The sequence below is a fragment of the Plodia interpunctella genome, chromosome 8 (assembly GCF_027563975.2).
Source record: "Plodia interpunctella isolate USDA-ARS_2022_Savannah chromosome 8, ilPloInte3.2, whole genome shotgun sequence".
NCBI lineage: Eukaryota > Metazoa > Arthropoda > Insecta > Lepidoptera > Pyralidae > Plodia > Plodia interpunctella.
The window spans coordinates 5,653,340-5,673,415 of record NC_071301.1 but is presented as its reverse complement, the minus strand read 5'-3'; the positions used below and the strand labels follow the sequence as shown (position 1 = coordinate 5,673,415).

At 35.1% G+C, this 20,076-nt stretch overlaps 1 protein-coding gene and 1 long non-coding RNA gene across 5 annotated transcripts; one reads left to right on the top strand and one right to left on the bottom strand.

The window, feature by feature from the left end:
* The first annotated feature begins 230 nt into the window (after positions 1-230).
* Diap2 (Death-associated inhibitor of apoptosis 2) lies at positions 231-17,886 on the top strand. 2 transcript variants are annotated; one of them, XM_053748928.2, is made up of 12 exons: positions 231-842; positions 1,850-1,995; positions 4,082-4,219; positions 4,712-4,916; positions 5,253-5,414; positions 9,935-10,006; positions 10,295-10,397; positions 10,726-10,873; positions 11,177-11,591; positions 11,790-11,970; positions 12,523-15,718; positions 15,831-17,886. In XM_053748928.2, exons 1-10 carry the CDS (start codon positions 438-440, stop codon positions 11,910-11,912), a joined length of 1,917 nt encoding a protein of 638 aa, XP_053604903.1. In that variant the 5' UTR covers positions 231-437; the 3' UTR covers positions 11,913-11,970; positions 12,523-15,718; positions 15,831-17,886. The 2 variants fall into 2 exon arrangements, with proteins under 2 accessions (XP_053604903.1, XP_053604902.1); XM_053748927.2 differs by having other exon boundaries at positions 12,523-17,886.
* LOC128672037 (uncharacterized) lies at positions 7,041-10,084 on the bottom strand. Of its 3 annotated transcripts, XR_008404900.2 has the most exons (9): positions 9,918-10,084; positions 9,255-9,284; positions 8,953-9,142; positions 8,770-8,845; positions 8,371-8,490; positions 8,095-8,215; positions 7,812-7,940; positions 7,497-7,600; positions 7,041-7,194 (listed from the first exon to the last, which is right to left on the bottom strand). It is a non-coding gene; the product is annotated as an uncharacterized LOC128672037 (long non-coding RNA). The 3 variants fall into 3 exon arrangements; XR_008404901.2 differs by lacking the exon at positions 9,255-9,284 and having other exon boundaries at positions 7,042-7,194; positions 9,837-10,081; XR_008404899.2 differs by lacking the exon at positions 9,255-9,284 and having other exon boundaries at positions 7,044-7,194; positions 9,918-10,078.
* Positions 17,887-20,076: the final 2,190 nt, after the last annotated feature.

The following is a 20,076-nucleotide window of genomic DNA, read 5'->3' as shown; positions in this document are numbered from 1 at the left end:
GGCAAAATGTATAGAAAATAATAATATCTACTTATAATTTTTATTTACTCTCCCCTATATACGTATGTATATATAATATATTTGACTATAATACACTTATCTTTTAGGTTACACACATTCCGTGTCTAAGACCGTGTACCGTCAATCTCAACCTTGACATTAGCAAAATCATCGTTTAGGCGAACGATGGAGCCATGACACTTTAAAAAACAAAAAGTCAGAAAAGTAATTTTGTTTGTCAGTCAATTTTCTTGGGATCCTGTGAACTTGAGTCGGAAGAGAATTTTGTTATTCTATCCTTTTGGACGAAGTGATATTCTTCAGTCAAGCTTAAAAAAAGCATATTGAATCTTATCTTTTAATTGAATAATAAACTATTGTGTAGGTACTACTTCGTATTAACATTCCTTTTTACATTGTGTAGTGTTGTATAAAAAATGAATTATGAGACAAATAGGCTTAATACGTTTTCGAGTTGGCCTGCATCAGCCCTTGTAGATCCCATTAGAATAGCCAAGGCCGGATTTTATTATACTGGTGAGGGTACTGAAGTGCAATGCTTCAGTTGTGGCGGTAAAATATCTCACTGGAACTATGGTGACCAAGTAATGTGGCGCCACCGTCACATGGAGCCAAACTGCGAGTTTGTTGTAAACCCTCGTCAGTCAGGGAACGTGCCTTTAGTTTTGGGCTCTGAATGCCCTTCAACCATTGACTCCTCTACGTCTTGGACGGCAGAGGAACAAAACGAACGTGTAGAATCTCATGATTATGGATTGACTGAAGAAGATGAAGTGTATAAAAGTGATCCATTGCGGCTGTTGTCATTTATCAATTGGAATGTAAGACAATTCTCAATGTTTTATTATTATATGTACTCAAACCTATTTGTAACATTATTCCTCATTAAGATTTTATAAATAATAACGGTGATAACTCTTATCAATAGTAAATGTTTATTTTGCTTAGCATGTGACTTCAATATATGTATTTTTATTTTATTTTCTTTTTAAAATAAGTAGACTTATTTTCATTATCACTTGGGAGAAATCCCAAGCTGTAGCAATAATGTTCAATCATTAATTAGTATATGTTAGTATCTACATATGGCCTTATTTGTATATCCAAAATTTCTAAGTCCTAACTGATATAACTTAAAATAGAAATGTTAAGGTCATACATGTTATTTGACCTTTAATTAACACCATCTGATATTTGACCTTGTTTTACTTATCTGCTATGGCACAAATAAGCAAAGGACAGGTTTTATGTCCTAATTAACAAAAACAATACACAAAAACTTTGCATTTTATCAGGGCTCTGTGTATACAAAATGTTAGTATAAATATTTTGTATACACAGAGTAGTTAGTTTTTGTTAATTAGGACATAAAACCTAATAAATCCCAACTGTTTGGCTTCCCTATGTGTATTAACTATGACTGTTGACTTCCCAGAATTTTTGTGAATGCATAATACAATAACAACTAGGTAATTTGTAAAATTAAATTAATAGTTAATATTGTTTTTATAATATTTGAACAGGGCTATATGATACTTGTTTTAAATTTTCAAGGTATCAACAACTTTCAAAGGCCACAGAAATATAGGCTAATATATGTTTACTAAATAGTTTTAATTTATAGCATACATAGAATTATAATTTAGAACAGTGAATGCAAATGTGGACTTATCCCATGAAGGGATCTCTTCTCATTTACCCTGCATTTTTTTGGAAATAAGAATATTTATAAAAATAAACAGCAGAACATTTTTCTACTCTATCAGCAGTTTGGTTTCTATGGAACTTAATATATATTTGTTTATATTCAACTTTCCACTTTATACAGGACCCGTCAGTGTCACGAGAAGCACTGGTCAGTGCTGGTTTTTACCATGTTGGTGAAGGGCGACTTCGCTGTGCTTGGTGCGGAGGGGAGTTAGCCCCTTTTAGGCGATTTGGCTCTCTTGGTACGCCACTAGAGGTGCATAGGATGTAAGTTTCTTTTCTATTTTAATTGATGAGTTTTCTATCGACATTCTCTGTATGTATACAGAGTATGGCCTTCTATACCAGACAACCATAAGACCGAAACAGAGATAGCATAGTACAATGCCAGATAAAGCCAGTGCGACACATTGTATTGTACATTGCCTACTGAAATAAACAAAACAGAACATTTACAAAAAAGCTTTTCGTGATTGAATGCTTGCAAATTTAGAAATGACACTCGTCAAATGAATATTTCTAAGTAAGTCATATTCTATATTCAGTATAGTGAGATCTTTCAAGCTTTCTACATGAAAATAATATTTAAAAACTAAATGCCCAAAAAAAAACTGAAGGATGATAATTTAGTACCTGATGTGTGCCTATAAAGATCAAGTTTTTTTTTTATAGCTATAACATGTCCCAATGCTGGGCAAAAGCCTCCCAACAAGATCAACTAAGTAGTCAAAAATGTACTTCTAAAATACCTGCTGTTTTGGTATGCTAAAGCTTTTTAGCTTAAATATTCAGTTATTAAAATATCTTGATAGAATTATTATTCTATCAAGATATTTTATTCAATCGTGTTTTAACAACTAACAAAATCTAGCAAAAATTATCAAAAATAATATATGTATATACGATTTTTATTTTATCTACTAACAAATGAAAGGAAGTTGAGTTGAGGGGAACTTATTCACTTTCACGTCGTACCGCCCCCATTAATGTTCGGCTCTAAAACATAGATATCTCGGTTTCTGATCTTTGTACAGTATATGAACAAAAAAATTAGCTACTTACTAAAAATTTCAAAGCTAATCATTTACGTCGCTTTCACTGTTGTGATATTATGTAGAATTTTACTATTATAAAACAGTAGGATTATACTAATTTTGTATTAGTTCACCGCGGTCGGCAAAACAAACGAAAACAGAAAAGCACGTAAAATCTAAGAAAGTATATCACGGAGTACCTAAATAGTCCGGCAATATAAAAACAACAAACATTCTTAAATCAAAAGAAAATGAACTTTATAATAGTGGTAGGAACACAGATAAAAGAATTTATTTTATCTATGGGTAGGAACGAACGACTGAGTCCACTGACTTTAAAGTAGGTTTATCAAATTAAGTATGCATTTTACTATTTTCTTATTGGTTATCATTTGAAAACTATTCTACATGGTCGGATTATACAAACAGCTCGAACAATAACAAACATTTTGTGTCGAGGATGTGTTAAATTCTGATGAAATGGGTGAAAGAAGTCACAACTATTTTCATTTGTCTTCTTGTAATTCTATAATTAGTATTTGTGGTGCAACAACCATTAAAACGAAAATGATAATCATCAAAAGTTCCACATTGCTTTGACTTAGTTGCAACTTGCATTTTATTAAGAGTAAAATTTTAGACATTTAAGGAATGTTATTAGATAGATAAATAAATAAATATATTAGGACAAATCACACAGTTTGAGCCAGCCCCAAAGTAAATTCGAGACTTGTGTTATGGGATACTAACTCAACGATACTATATAGATAAACATCCAAGACCCGGGCCAATCAGAAAAAGATCATTTTCCATTATGACCCGACCGGGGATCGAACCCGGGACCTCTCGGTCCAGTGGCAAGAACTTTACCACTGCGCCACCGAGGTCGTCGAGATACAGGTTGGCAATCTTTTTAGACCCAATGCGGGCGTCCCTACTAATATATAGATTTCATAGAATATTTGTATTTCCACAGACAGTATTATTAAACAAACAACTAAATATATATATTATTAATAATATTGTATATTAGAAACAACTAAATATACATATATTAGAAACAACTAAATAATAGAAATAGAATAATTAGAAAGTTTAGAATTTAGGTCGTCGTGTCAATTTTTCATTCTGGATTTTGATACAGAAACACTTTTCTCCAATATGTAATAGTTGTCAAACCATTTATTCAGAAATTAGACCTTATGCTTTTTTTCAAGTCCAATTTTAAAGGACATTTAAAAAAAGATACTACTGTTATTCTGGAATGGCTACTTATTGCTGTTGGGAAGAAAAAAACTCATTTAAAGTTGTACGTTTAGGTATTTCCCGAGATGCGAACACGCGGCCACCCTGGAAGCGGCGCGCCGCACCAACCACCTGTCTCCCCCGGCCTCCCCCACACCCGAGACTACGCCTATACAGACACCCCCCGACACCACGGATCATCAGTCTCAGTCGTAGGTTATTTTATTTATTTTTACACAATCACAATAAGAGTATATACCAAACAACTTCACATGATCCCATTCGCACTCGGGGCTTCGACGCCGAGAAACCTGAGGTCGGTGTAGAAATTAAACCTTACAATTTTAAAGATTTCTGCCTTCTGCCTAACGCCAACCCTCTATGAGAAAGCCATTGTTGCCTCAGTTGCCAAGGTGTAATCACCTCGAACAACATCCACAGAAGGATAAACAGTGATCTCTAAGATTTCCCACATGATGATTTTTTTCCTAAGAATTACCAGGAATAGCTATATATATATATATATATATATATATATATATATATATATATATATATATATATATATATATATATTTACTTTTTATCTCAGCAAAGTCGGACCTACTAGTCTGCTGTTTTGAGCTTATCGACGTGTTCCACAAAGGCCTCCCCTTTTCCACAAATCTGCCGAAAGTCTGTACATACTTTGAAATGATGTTTAGCACCGGTGCGGAGCACAACGCCCGCCTGCTGGAGTCGGGCGGGACGTGGCGCACGCTGGGCGTGGTGGGGGGCGTGGCGCGGCACCCGGCGCACGCGTCGCTGGCCGCGCGCCTCGCCTCCTACGAGGGCTGGCCCGCCGACCGCACGCAGCTGCCCTGCACGCTGGCCGAGGCTGGCTTCTTCTACACCGGCACTGGCGACCAGGTATGTGAGGCGACACGGTCTTCATCCGTGTTGGGTCGCTTGTGCTGTGGCAAATCCTGACTAATATTATAAAGACAGGTTACGCCTGGCCTTCTATGACGGCTTGTCTACCGACCGCACGTACTTTCTACTTTACTTTCTACTGCCCGATTTTCATTTCATTAATCAAAACTATTATTATTTAAACGTAAAATATTCCCTGACGCAGCCAAACCTATTTTTTGTTACGTTATACCAAACAGGTTAGTCCGTTTTGCATTCATGCTTGATATTGGCTGCAACAGTATTTAAAATACCATTATTTTACTGTGTATTTAAAATACCATCATTTCCTAGGTCCGTTGCTTCTACTGCGACGGCGGGCTAGGCTTGTGGGAGGCGGGGGACGCGCCGTGGTCGGAGCACGCCAATTGGTTCCCGCACTGCGGCTACGTGCTGCTCATCAAGGGGCAGGAGTACGTCGACCAATGCCGGAGCAGGAGCTCCGTCCAACGCACGGTCAGTTGTGTGCATTTTGATAATAATTCTTTATTTCTGATAGAATCCACAGTAAATGTTAGTTTTATGTTTAACAATGATCTTAAGAATAAGTTAGTAACAGTAGTATTTACATGAAACTGGGTCCCTGCCAACAATAACAGAGAGAAGGCTGTTGGGGCTAGCATCCACTCTTTGCTCTTTTGGTAGGCTACCCTCTTCCGCACTATGGCTTCCCGCGACCGCTACAAACATTCTCGACACGGTACAGTGTCTCGGTAACCCCAACAGCTTCCTCAACTTGCGTCAACACGCAAGCATTAAGCTATAGATAATGTAGACAACCATAAATGAGTTTATGCTCAGTATCATTCCAAAAAACCGGACGCAAACGTACCTTTGGCCTTTTTGTAAAAGAGCTAGGAAAATACTGGGCGTAGACCCAAATAAAAAAGTGTTGTTTCAAACAATACTCTGAAAAACTTTTATTTTAATATGTCTTTCTTTCTACCAATACCCTACTACTCTTGCTCGCTGCATTGTACAGTTATAATTGTGTTCTTATACCTTCTGTTCTTATTATATAAACATAGCAATACATAGGAGGGCATCTGATGAAAAAGATAGCAATATAAATATACCTTACCTCACAATATTGTTGGAAGTGGATCTCCAGAATTATGTTTAGCTTCATAACTGTGAACTAGAGGTTGCATGGGGGCTCGGCTGCTCGGCCTGTGACTGGTTCGGTTGTCGAGTTGGGATTTTCTGGTGAAAAAGGGGGTTACCGAGAAGTAGGATATCATCCATGTATAAAGTGTGCAGCTCGGCCTGTGACTGGCTCGTTTGGAGAGTTGAGATTTTCTGGTGAAAACAGGGTTACCGAAAAGTAGGATGTCATCCATGTATAAAGTGTGCAGGAGTGGGGGCGCATGCGGCTGTTGCTTTTGTAACTGGTTTGGTAGTCGAGTCGGATTTTTCCGGGACAATGGGGTTATCGAAAGGTGTAATGTCATCTATGTATAAAGTGTGTACGAGTGGCTCGGCCTGTGACTGATCCGGTTGTCCAGTCGGGTTAACTAAAGTTGGCATGTCATCATCCATGTATAAAGTGTTTATGGTCCGTTGTACTTTCTCATCATGTACCTTATCTTGTTGAATAAAATAAAAACCCTGAATGTTCAGGGTTACAAATACACACACTACATATGTATGTAGTGTGTGTTACAAATACACACACTACATATGTATGTAATTAGGTAACAAATACACACACTACATATATAATTAGGTAACAAATACACACACTACATATGTATGTAGTGTGTGTATTTGTTACCTAATTATCATGAACCTCTGTAACAGTTTTTTTTATATATGGTTAATTCTTATAGATAGGTATTTGGCAAATCGATTACTATCTACCTAAACGGTTATTAAATGTTGCTTGTTTATTCAAATTAATAAGCGTTAGAGCAACCTATGGTTATTAGGTACCTATGTACTTACATTTGGTAAAAAAAAATCGCAGAAAAGAATTTCGTCAACTTGCTTCAAATTTGCAATTGGTTGAAAGAAATACCTTAAAATAACTATACATTAATTTGTTATTAAATGCACACTTCGTTGTTTGAAATATTTTAATATAATGAAAACATCAATAAAACTACAAAGTTTTCTAACTTTTTTAATTTCTTGAATATTTATTTCACCAAAACACAAAAAATAAAATAGAAATGTATTCTGTTCTGGTACGATGCCTTTCATGTCCATCTGGCTGATCTTCATTTCAATGGTTTACCTGTAACAAGTTACAATAAGAATATTAATAATTGAAATGATATATTTTTGAACACAGCATCATAATGTGTCGAGAGCCCCGATAGATGTCTCTGACGAAGTCTTGGATTTAAATTACCATCACAATGTCTTGGTATTAAAATGAATATATAATAAACCGTAGGTAGATTTTGAAAATTACGATCGTGTTTAATTCGATGTACCTACATTGCAGATTTTATCTCATATTTTATGTTCGCATTCGTCGTGTTCACCAATAGTGTAAAACAGCCATGAAAAATATTGAATAGAAAATATACTTACATTTGTATTATGTGGTAGAGTGTAATGCTGACGATTTCGACGTCGATGTTTCATTTATTTCGTTTGATTTGTCTTACGCGCTTTCTTCGGATAGTGAGCATCTTCTGAAACAGTGTAAACACAATAGATATTATATCTATTGTAACTAAGTTTACTAATTTCAACTGTAGAGAAGTTATTTACAAAATGTTAATTTAGTATAGGTAGGTACATATTTGAAATGCTAACAAATTTTAAATCATCTGGGATTTTTTAATAAAAATTAATCAATCTTTGTATGACTCCATAAAATTGATTTTGAAATATACTACTTACGTCATAATGGCTATTTAATCTTGGTCCAGTTGGTAAAATTGATAAAAGTTGTCGAATTCCGCCATGTTTCGTTTTTATTGGCCTTCTATTAGGCATTACTTCACGTATGTAGTTGAGATGAATTTGAATCTGTAAAAATACAATAGATATATTTAGCACCCTTTGCTTTCCCTTTAGGAACAACTTTGTTTGGGGCACTTGAAAACCTTCGAACAAAAATTATGTAAATAAAGTGATGCTAATCTTGTTCTGTGTGAAGATAAATTGGAAATACAATACTTACTTCAAAACATTTTGTTGATCATTTCATATATTGTTATAGTTTTGATGTAGGGCTGATGTACTTTGTGTTTGAAGATTTCCATGAAGGCAGAGGCTGTTGACCGGAATTCAGCAATCATTTTCTGAAATAATGATTTTTTATATAGATTTCGAATTATGAAGTCAGATAAATATGAAATTTAAAAAATAATGACATTTAAGTGGTGTCTTGATCTTGATCTCATTTGTATATTTAATATGGCGTAAATCTTTTAAGAATAAATAATGTCTATCGCACCTTCTGTTTTTCTTTATTTCAAATATTTAAATATCTATTTTCGTTGTCACCACCTGTACTATTATTAGTTACGCAGTTCAACTATGGCTGGTCGTATGAGTATGAGATAGATTTTGTATTCTGAAAAAATAAAACAATTTGATTAATGTGTATGTAATTTTAAAAATAAAGTAAAGAAAAGTAAAACAAAAGGCTGAATCACGTCCCGACGATTACACAAAGTTATATGTTCAATAACAGTTTTATTGTAAGTAAATATAGTGATCCGGTATGAAGATTGTAATATCCGATTATTTATATATATACATAATACAAAATGTTTAACAACATTGGCACCGTAATGGATGAACGTGAATATTTGTGTGAGTATTCTGAGGATAGAAACAGATGTTGAAATACCTGAATAAGGTAGTATATGCATTCCTCGGTTCACCAGCTACTTGTATTAGATTATCGATACTACGATATTTTTCTTCTGAAATAAAATATAATATAATAAAATAAGTCATTTCAATTATACATGTTAAACTGGGGTTCATTTTAATTAAGTCAATCAAATAAGTAGCATGCAAGTGTTACTACCTGTATTACATTTTCATTTATGCATAGCTGTTGAATTGACTGATTTACAAATATTGAAGAAAAAATCACACAACACAAAAACAACAATTTCCACAATTGCTGAAATTATTAGCTGCAGCTTGAATGATATTTCAATTGTTCTGAAGATTGCCAGCAGTTCAATCGATGCAGTTTTGTATCCCTCTGTAGTCTGAAAAAATAAAAACATTGGACTATAAAATTTGTAATCATACACATATATACATATACAAAAGAAATAAAATGCATTTCAATTTAAACATATATACGATAAAAATACATACCTGTCAAGCTCTACACAGAATGTTTGTTTTCTTGCAGAAGGTTGGAAAAAATATATTATGATCACAATCATTAATTTTTAGATTATAATTATAACACATTTTTAAGCAAATTTGGATTTTAATTTACTTAACAGATTGTAACACAAACATACACTATCGATATTTTTATAAATAAATTAGAAAAGCATCCAGTTTGGTTACATGAAATGAGAAAAATATTGACATAAACTGCGACTAACAATATAATTCTAAATGAATAGAAATACAAGAAGTAGTGTTTATGTTTAATATGGGTATTAAAAGGAAAATATGTAACTATTTATCTAAAAATGTGTTTTAATTTACAATTTATATTATTACTATGAAATATTATGATATATTTTGAAACGAAGCATGAAAACAATGATTCGGTATTCGTTTATTTTATTTTTATTCTCTTTTAGGTAAAATCAATCAAAAGCAAAGTAATTAATAATATCAACCAGTGTGGCATTGTAAAAATCACGCCACAGTGCAATTACCTACACAAAAAAACAATGGATATAACTTTTGAATATGTAAGAATGAGTAACAAATACCTACATAATTATTTTATTACTATTAGTAAAATAGTAACATGTCTTTAGCTTAGCTCAGATATTTTTTTTCCAAATAAGTAGATACCTTATTTTTGTTTCTAGTTTTCTGCTGACAGTGGCCTTAGTTCGAGAAGAAGAAATCCTGGTGTTAATTTTCCTATTACTGAGAGTCAGGTACGTGTTAAAAACATATAAATTTCTATGACATTGAAGCATCCAGTGTTTGCATCAGCATATAACCTTGGCAAAACTATTAAGATTTCTATAAATAAATCATAAAACGTCGCCAAACTACATGTATAGTCAAACTACAAATAAGATGTATGAAATAAAAAAATATATGATATGTATTGTAATGGATATAAATTTATCTTGTGTGTGAAAGTAATAAATGTTATTTTATCTTCTTCTTCATGGTAATGTCCAATGCGAATCGAAATTGAATTTTGAACCTTACTGTAGGTGGAGGAAGGTATGGAAAGCACTGCAGCCCTCGCGGCGTTGGGGGCCGGACTCGACGCCGCCAGAGTGCGGAGAGCCATCGCCAGGAGATTGCGGGCCACCGGTAACTCTATACTCTGTTTTTTCTTACGAATCCTAAAAGGTATACAATCGTCAAGGTATTTTTAACAAAATTCAACAATAAGTTGAATTTTGTTCGACATCTAATCGAATCGAAAAATCGGAGATTATATAATCTATGCTGTATAATGGTTTATAAAACGTAAGTTTGATATATTACAGATGACAAATAGTATGAAAATAATACATCTGTCTCTGTCGCTATAATTTCTTTCATCCTTCTGTCACAGGGGTCAATATGTATTTTACACACTATAGACCCGTACCGCGGCTTCCCCCTTCGATAAAAAGTAGATGGGATATGTTTCCAGGTCTACCGTTCAGTTCGTCGGAGGCGCTAATCGACGCGGTGCTGGACGAGCAGCTGAACGAGGAGGCCTGGAGCGTCACTCCGCAGAGCCAGAGGTTCGCGAGAGACATCCTGGCGGAGACTCTCAGGGACTTCGCGCCTATTTCTGGGTATTTTTTTTCTATATTTTGCTCTGATCAGCTATGTACAACTAGGTGATGTAAGGCCGGTCGAATATGTCCTCAAGCGGAGACATCTACTCCTTAGCGATAGCTTTTGTCCTTGGTTTCGTTTGCGTGAATTTTCCATGGTAACAGTAGGTACTTGTTTCTGGAATAAAAGGTAGCTATTATTAAAGTGAATTGAAAAATAAAACCTAACAAAGTAGCAAACACACATTTGTATTTTTAGTATACTGGGATTGATAACTACATTAATAGCAGATTTGACTAATTTACACAATTATTTTCCAGTCTTATACCAACGCAATGGGACGACAGACCTGATAGCAGAATATCCACCACAAGTTCTACACGTTCAGTTTCACCGTTAAATGTCAGACAAGCACCAAGTCAACTTCCGAGCCAAATCAATCAACCAGTTCAAAGTTTGGACCAAACGGGCCAACCTTCAGGCCAAAATTCCAGTCAACCTTCAAACCATACTTCTAGCCAATCTTCGGGTCAACTTTTGAGCCAACCTTCAAGCCAAGCTGTGGAAACTTCAAGTATGCCTCAAACGGCGACTAGCGATATTAAAGTGATAAAAACTGATAGGAATAAGGAGAATCCAACAAGTCCTGTGGTAGAAAAGAAACATTTGTCGTTAGAAGAGGAGAACAGGCAACTGAAAGAAGCAAGGCTGTGTAAAGTGTGTATGGATAGTGAGGTTAGTAAAACATTTGCATTTCCGATATTAAAAATGAAAAGTAAACATCGAAAAATTGAATCTATCTCTCTCTCCCTCGTAGTTTTTTCCCGGTTTCTTCAGTCGGTATTGAGCGCTTTTCCTTTCATTCTTCTTTTTCATTATTTTTGTTAGTTTAATTTGACCTGTCCTCGATCGTATGCAATACGTACGTTGCAGGTGAGCGTGGTGTTCCTGCCATGCGGCCACCTGGTGTCGTGCGCGCGCTGCGGCGCCGCGCTGGCCGCGTGTCCGCTGTGTCGCTGTGCCGTGCGCGCGCTCGTCCGCGCCTACCTCGCGTGACAACGTGCAGCCGACACTTACACGATATTTGCCATATAGGTTTTCTGGGGGAGTGTAGGTGAGCACTAAGAGAGGATTGGATTTTAGTTTACAACAAATTAATGAATACATATTTCAGATTTTTCTGAAAATTAATCCTCAACCTCTCCAAGAGGGGGGTAAAAGATTGTATGGGACTTTACAATTTTCAAGATAAAAAGCTGAAAATTGGTAAACATACTTTTTGTAGTAAGTAAATTTAAAACAGGGTAGAAATTTGTAACGTAAGAAGAAAAAGCGCTGTCGCGTTCTTTAAAAGACGCGATATTCATTTGACGCCGGCGAAGCCGCCGGTAAATGTTAGTACATTATACAGGGTGTACGTGCTGGCCGCTTGTCCACTGTGTCGCTGTGCCATTGGATATATCTCTCTCAGCTAGAAGCCGCAAAACTCGGTGTCCGCCTGAAAAATAAAACTTTTGAAGATTGTAAATTTACGACCGATCGGCTACCTAAATTCAACTTTCTTTGGGAATGGCAATGCTGTTGTTGATATAAAGCTAAATAAAGTATAATCAATAAGTATGGTATGAAATTATATAAAAATATTAATAAAGTTTACTTGTTACAGAACATCGGGATTCCCACTGGAGTAGGCCTCGTGTCGTGCTCGCAAGTTAGCTGTTCAGTCAAGTGCATTAGCTGTTGATGTGGTCGTGGTATAGTTATCATTAGACAGCACGGACGACGATTCTATTGAGCAGCCTTTTATTTTTAAATCCTTGCAAACAATTTAATATATTTCCAAAAATTATAAATTTTAATATTGCAAGAATTTAATGTCATTGTAACTAGTACTTACTAAACATCGAATTATAAATAATTAGGTTACCTATTATTTAAAATTTAGAGTATAACAACTATGATCTAATCATACTTAATTCCGCATACTTACGAAGTATTGCGCTATCATTAAAATATACTAATTGGTTTTGAACCTCATCAAGTTTTAAATTATTATAGTTTTATGAAGTAACCAAATCATGATGTGTAATCTACAATCTTTATATATATATACAAATATGTTCTGTAGAATCGGCGTTGGTGTTTATATATTTAGAATAATATAATAATCTACACTGTAGGCTTACATGTAATGTACGCTTGTAGTGGGCCTTGCGAAGTTCGTAATGATTCTGAATTAATACTCCGGCCGATTGAAGAAGTATTTTATAGGTTTTTTCGAAAAACTTTTCAAGGTTTATTTTTCTAATTGTTGTCTCCTTTGAGCGTTTTCCCCGTTGCATCCCAAACGTCGGAGCCCAGGGTCCGCTAAAATTTGTACAATTACAGATACACGTTATTGACGTCTATTTTTGCAGCAAATTACTTGAACATCCTATTTTGTTTTGTAGATGTAACTTTCATTATTAAAATATCTATGAATTGACTGGAGTATACTCGCCTTATTGAGAAACAAATCTTTGCTGACACGGATGATTATTTAGTTAAGTTTAGGTTCTGCTTCTCTTTTAAAAGAAGGATATTAATCATCGCACACATTTTAACTAAAATAGGTTTAGCAAGCCTTTTATTTGAGTGAGTGGAATGAATGATATTACTTTGATGAATTAGCTCATCGACTTAGACGAGTAACGTTTTTCAGTCAAATAACAAATCAATGAATTTTGCCTAAATATTTATGGGTAAAATGAAAAGCGTGAGGGTTTGGCTCGTGTCACTTTTTGATGTGGAATAGTAAGATTATGTAACTAACCAGTGATATGGTTTAAATATAATTGTTGATCATTGTATTAGTGATAGTGGTGTTATGTGAACAAAGTTTAATGAAAAGGTCTAACTATAATGTGGCTTTTATTGTAATTGAATATAGAAACCCTATTTCAACATTATTTTGTTACTTGACTCCCTTACAGAGTCGAGAATAATATAAATGTGAACTGTTGAACACATATAGCGAACTCGTGTAATTTTAGCTCAATAAATTTGGTCTCAAATTCTATCAAATATGCAGAATAATTGCGAACCCACAAAAACTTTGCGTTAATATTATAAAAATAACTCGAATAGGTAAAGTTGATTTTCAGACATTTATTACCTAACTTCGCATGTGAGTAAAAATCCGTTTCCCGTGGGAATATCAGGAAATTCCTTCTTAGTGCTCCCCTACACTGTCCAAGGAACCTACACACCAAATTTCTGCTTTCTATGCCCAGTAGTTTCGGCTGTGCGTTGTCTGTCAGTGACTCAGTAACGCAAGAGCTTTTCTTATATATAATATTGATTCATCATTAAGCATATTGTCACATGTACCACACTATTTTTACTAAGAAAACGAAAATAACTAAACATATTTAACATTATATTAAAATAAATAAAAACAACAAAGCATGGAGATAAATGATAATACTATAACATTACAACCTTTTGTCCGCGATTTCGCCCGCGTCATTTTCCACGGGAACTGTTATTTTTCCGCTATGACGAAATACCCTATGTCCTCCATACTTTAAACTACACGTATGCAAAATTTCAAGAAGATTGGTTTAGTCGAGAGAGCGTAAAGAGGTAACAAATTTACTTTCGCATTTATAATATTAGTGAGGTTTAGGATAATTTTTTGTTCCATCGCGAATCATTCAAGTTTTTGGTTTTCGGAGCGACAAGACAACACTATTCATTTGATATGTATGCCAATCTCAACCTACTAGTGAAATCATTACTTAAGTACTTATTTATTATCTATATCGTTAAAAAAATACAAATTACTCATGTTACTTCATAGAATAAATTACGACTGTTTATGGTTTTCCTTATAATTTATTTGTAATTCATTGAAAATATGAATCTACCCGGTAATTACCGCTGTCTTTCTAATTATGTAGTAACTATACTAACAACCAATTATTTACCTCCTTGACCATTGTACCAAATATATTTAGGTATATAAATAATTTTACAGGACTTTTTATTGAAATTTTAACTTTAAAATCCAATATCTTTGCAATTGATTATTTTAGACATTACATACATTATAATCAATTACCAAATTACAATAGGCATTAAAATGTTGCGCAGATGTTGATTTTTAAACAGTTTAATTGTCAATAAAAATATGTCGAGATTGTAAATACCTAAACATATCGGCGTAAATGTAGACGCAGATTTGTGTAAAAATATAGTAAATATTTTTTATGACTAAGGCAAATGAAATATTCTGGTAATCCCTGTGTGATTAATTGTGTAAAAAAGTTTAGTTTACCTTGTAAATATATCCCTAAGCTGATACTGATATCAGATTTTAAAAATAGTGACTGTGTCTTCATTAATATATGTTTCATTAATAACATTGTTTTCATCAATATTCAGTAAATAAATACCCAAAAATAATTCAAATTGCCGCTTCAAATGGATTGGTTAGAATAAACAGGAAACAACATTTGATGAATTGTATCGCGCAGCAATCTCTAGATGGCGCTACCAGTCCTAAAAAATTACGTCTGGTTCTTGTTGAAATATTTCCACATAATTGTGTATTTGTGACGTGCGATATTATGAATGCTACATGCATTCTCAGAACTGATACATCTTTCTTGGCCGTCATAATCATAAATGTTATCAGTCACGTTCGTCAAAAGTATCATATCATGCAATTAACTCATTAATTACTCATGAGATCACTCTGTAGTCTGTACCTGCATGTATTTTAATTTATTTGCTGTAGGTGGTGGGCATTAAACGTTTTAGCCATGAGTTAACAGTTTACAAAGTCCCAAAGAATGGATCGAGATACGAAAAATAAATAGGTACATTGTTTTATTTTCATATTCGATTGTGTAATGTTGTCATGATAGAAAGTTATAAACAGAACAATAATGTTAGCCACAAAGAAATTAATTAATTAATATATTGTTCTAGAGTTATACTCATACAGTAAGGAATTCTAAAACATAATATCCCAGTCACAAACTGTCAGTGGCGCCGATGACGCCTGCTGCAGCAGATAAAGCCCTTACGACTGCGTCTATCTGGTTACATGTCTTTATGTGCTGCAATATCTCTGACTCATACTTCTTATAAGGGATGGTGCCTAGTAGACACTGATTAAATTGTCCATTGTAATTTGAAAGGCGTATTACCTACCTAAGTAAGGTAATGATAAACAATTTGGAGCCCACACGTCTTGGACCTGAGCTTCAAACACATCAGGGCCAACGCAAATTAATTTCTGAGATTTAAATTTCGCAAAAAGCAAGGTGTTTTTTGTTGCAGTAACAGTTACATTGAGCATTATGTTAATAGATTTATTTGAAAGTTTTTTTCCCCGAAATGAAAGACCAGTTTTCCTTTAATTTCGGCCGTTAATTTCGAACAACGACAATTGTACGATGATAAACGTATGAAATTTTGCAAAAAAAGGATTAAAACTTCGAGCATGTAAGTAAAAAAAGTTCATTGCCCATCCCACACGCATAGAAGCAAACATAGTTTGTAAACAGTATTAACCCGAACAGTAACAGAACTTCTAAAAATATTCCCTACTTAGCGAGAGAGGGTTAATAGAGGACGGGAGGTGAATGGTACAATCATGAATGGGTACGGGAGGCACGGCCGTCAATGGTTGTCGGCTAATTAGCCAGCGTGGTCGAGAAATTATCACCAGGATGTGGACAATGATGAGGTGCGACTTCCTTGCTGCGAAAGGAAATGCTATGTCCATTTTAAATAAATTTTACCTATAAAAACTATTCAGGCTATATTAAATATCCCTGATATTTTATATAGCCTGAATAATAAACAAAAGTAAAGTTTAGATTTTTTTGTTTGTTGTTAATTAAAATACAAATTACCTAATGTTTTCAATAATATAGAGTAGCTTATAGGTGCCATTTCGGTACGGCCTACCACCAGCGAGACAAGGTTATACAAATAGTCACCTACAACATTATTTTATCGTGATAAAATTTATCTGAAACCATTTCCTTGTAAATAGAGCTTAAACGCGGTATAAAGTAAACACTTTCCGAAGTAGTGTTTGTCAAGTGGCTGTCGTGTGTGGTTGACGTCGACCACCGCGGGGACAGGGAATGCTTGAACAAACAACTTTAGATGAACAACATTGTTTTGACCACTTGACTGGAGGTTGATAAGAGATCTGATATTTTGAAAAACGACTTTTGCCTAAAAACTCCAAAATGGCTCCTACTTTCGTAATTTCCGGAATCCGGATTTCCGGAACATCTATTTTCCTGGCTGTTTTTATAACTTCAGTCAATTCAAAATTTAGTAGCATTTTTACAGAAAAAGCTAAGCACCTTACCTAGATCGTTAGAAGCATGTGTGTCAATAGATTTTACATTCTCATATATAGGTACTACATTTAATTTAACGAGGTCGATTCGAAGTATGATTAATGTTTATCTATTCGCCTTATGTTCCATATATCACTTTGTGCCACCAAGCAAACTTTTGGGCACATATTCTCGTATGTTGAAGTTTGCTAAAACATATACATGCATAGTTTACCCAATTTGTCTGTACTAAAACAGAAGATATTTGTTGTCTTACTATGTTTGTAAAGTCCTATTCCGTAGAAAATTAACAATATCTGTTTTAGATCTAAGGTTTCAGTTGGTCGGAGTAGAAATCCTGGTAAAGTAAAAAACAATTGTAAAATATTTATAGACGGGAATTGAACTCATATCTTGACTTGAAAGTCTTGTTCCCAAAATATCAAAGTGTTTCTATATAGTGTAGTTTCTATATTTAAGGTTTAATACTGGATGTATGTGATTGTGGTGGTTTTACGAATGTCTTGAATTTGAGAAAGCAGTTTTCAATAATCATAAATAATCATACCTAACTATGTTTACATATAGCAAACCCACTGTTTTACGAATAATTAAAATGCAAGAATGAGCTCGCTTGATGTAAATCGGCTTACTACGTATAAACTAAAAGTAAGTACTTATTGAACATGAACATATGCACCACACCCAGCCAGCTCGAAGCTGAAACGGACGAACCGAATACAGGCCGTTGGCCGTACCTATGCGACGCTGCTTCCATCCATCAAAGTCACGTTTGCTGGAATATACGTCCTTCGTCTACATGCTTCACCTTGCCAACAAAACAGCGTCGAGCTCGCTTACTTTTGCTGTCAATACGAGGTATCAGAGGACGTTCCCAGCGACCGCTACCTTGCTGGGTGGAAGCGGTGGCGTCGCACAAGCCCAGACCCACGACCCCACACCAGGGGGCACGGTTTTATAAGGAGTGACACGCTCTGGGATGGGAGAGGACGGTCGACTAGCCGCAACCGGTCGACCACAATCAACCGACTATGCAGCCTGTAGCCAATATTGGAATTTAGGAGGACGGGTTATTCGATGGAGGAGAGCGTTGGTGTGTTTCGTTTTCCTCGCTGACTTCGTTGTGTGTGTTGGTGACGGTTTCGTCGTTTTCTATTTCGCTGTCCGTTTCGTCCATTTTGTATATTTCTCTAGCCGCTGAAATGAGTTCTTTCTTGTCTGTTGCGAGCTCTATCCACTCTGAAGGGCTTTTCTTATAGTATTCCATGTCCTGTTGTAGGGAATTTTTCCAGGTATAAATAGGTCGACCTATTTTACGATTTTTTGCTTCATGTTTGTATGCAGCGTGTAGTAGATGTGGGTCTCTGCGTCGTAGTATGTGTCCATAGTAACACATTCGAAGGCATTTGATTCTTTTTGTAATAGTTTTTCCATCCAGAATGTCGTGTATCTTGCTGTACATATGTGCGGGGCCTGCATTGTCTAGCATGTCGCGTAAAATCATTCTTTCGTATCTTCTAAGTTTTGAGCGATTCGCTTTTGTTAGTGCTGCGCATTTGAGGCCGTAGGTCATAGTTGGTTCTATCACCATTTTGTAAAGAAGTTTTATTGTTTTCCCTTGCATGCGGGAACTCTTAAATAAATTTTTGTAGAGTCTTCGAATTTTTGATCGCTTGTTTGCAGCGGGCATTTACTGTACCATTCCTGTTCAGTACAGGTGAGATGTAGGTCCCTAGATACCTAATTTCTTTAACGGGAGATAAAGTAGTTTCTCCCAGTACAAAAAAGTTCCTGTTATTTATGTTTAGTGGGTCGCGAACTAGTAATTTCGTTTTTGTATCGTTTACTGTAAGACCTACTGACTTTAATAGACTTGTGGCCTTTACAAAAATTTCGTTTAATTATTGAATATCATTTGATATTATGATTACGTCGTCCGCGAAGGCTAGAATAATTGGTAGTTGAATTTTGTCATCTTGATTAATTTTTATATAAGGTAGTTCTTCCGCTAGTGTTTTGAAGACGTCGTCCATAACTATTGTTCAGAGTCTTGGTGATATGGGACAGCCTTGTTTGACACCCTTACCTTTTTTTATCCATTTGGTTTGTTGTCCGAACCATTTAATGCATGTAGATTCATTCAAAGTGGCTTTTATGATTCGATTTGTCATGGATTTATTTGTTCTAGACGCGATTATATCTCTGAAGCTGAGTGATCCACGGTGTCAAATGCTGCTTCTATGTCGATCAAAAGAACAAAAGTTTTTTCACCCGCTTTCCATTCTTCATCCAATATTCGACGTAAGGTGAACATGTGGTCATCCGTGGAGCGATTACTTAGAAAGGCGGCTTGGTAGTTGTCTATTGTTTCAATTGTTTCGTCCAGTCGTTTTAGTAAAAGGTTTGCATAAATTCTGTATCCCTTACTACATATTGATATACGTCTGTAGTCATTTACCTGTTTCGGGTTAGTTTTTTTAGGGAGTGGCACTTGAATCGACTGAGTCCATGAGGATGGCAGTATGATTTTTTTTTCATGCAGTTCGAATGTGGTTTAGAATTTCTAAATTTAGCTCTTCTGGGTTGGCTTTGTATCATTCTGTTACGACTTGGTCTATTCCCGGGGCTGTTTTATTGCGCATTTTTTTTTATTATTCCTTCGATTTCTTATAGTGTAGGTTCCGCGCCTAGTTCTTTTTTTTGCGTTTTCGCCTGTCAATTCTTCTATGATTTGTCCTTCTGTTTTTGCCAGTACTTGTTCCCATTTAGACATAGGAATAAAAGTCTGCTTTAGTCGGCGTCTTTCTGTTTGCTTATGATTTCTATAGAATTCGCATGTGAATTTCATTCTT

Excerpts from the sequence above, each read along its gene's own strand:
- Diap2 (XM_053748928.2), top strand. The coding sequence starts at position 438 with ATGAATTATGAGACAAATAGGCTTAATACGTTTTCGAGTTGGCCTGCA. Across the intron at positions 1,996-4,081 it reads CCACTAGAGGTGCATAGGAT|GTATTTCCCGAGATGCGAAC; the intron begins GTAAGTTTCTTT and ends TTGTACGTTTAG. Across the intron at positions 10,398-10,725 it reads CAGGAGATTGCGGGCCACCG|GTCTACCGTTCAGTTCGTCG; the intron begins GTAACTCTATAC and ends ATATGTTTCCAG.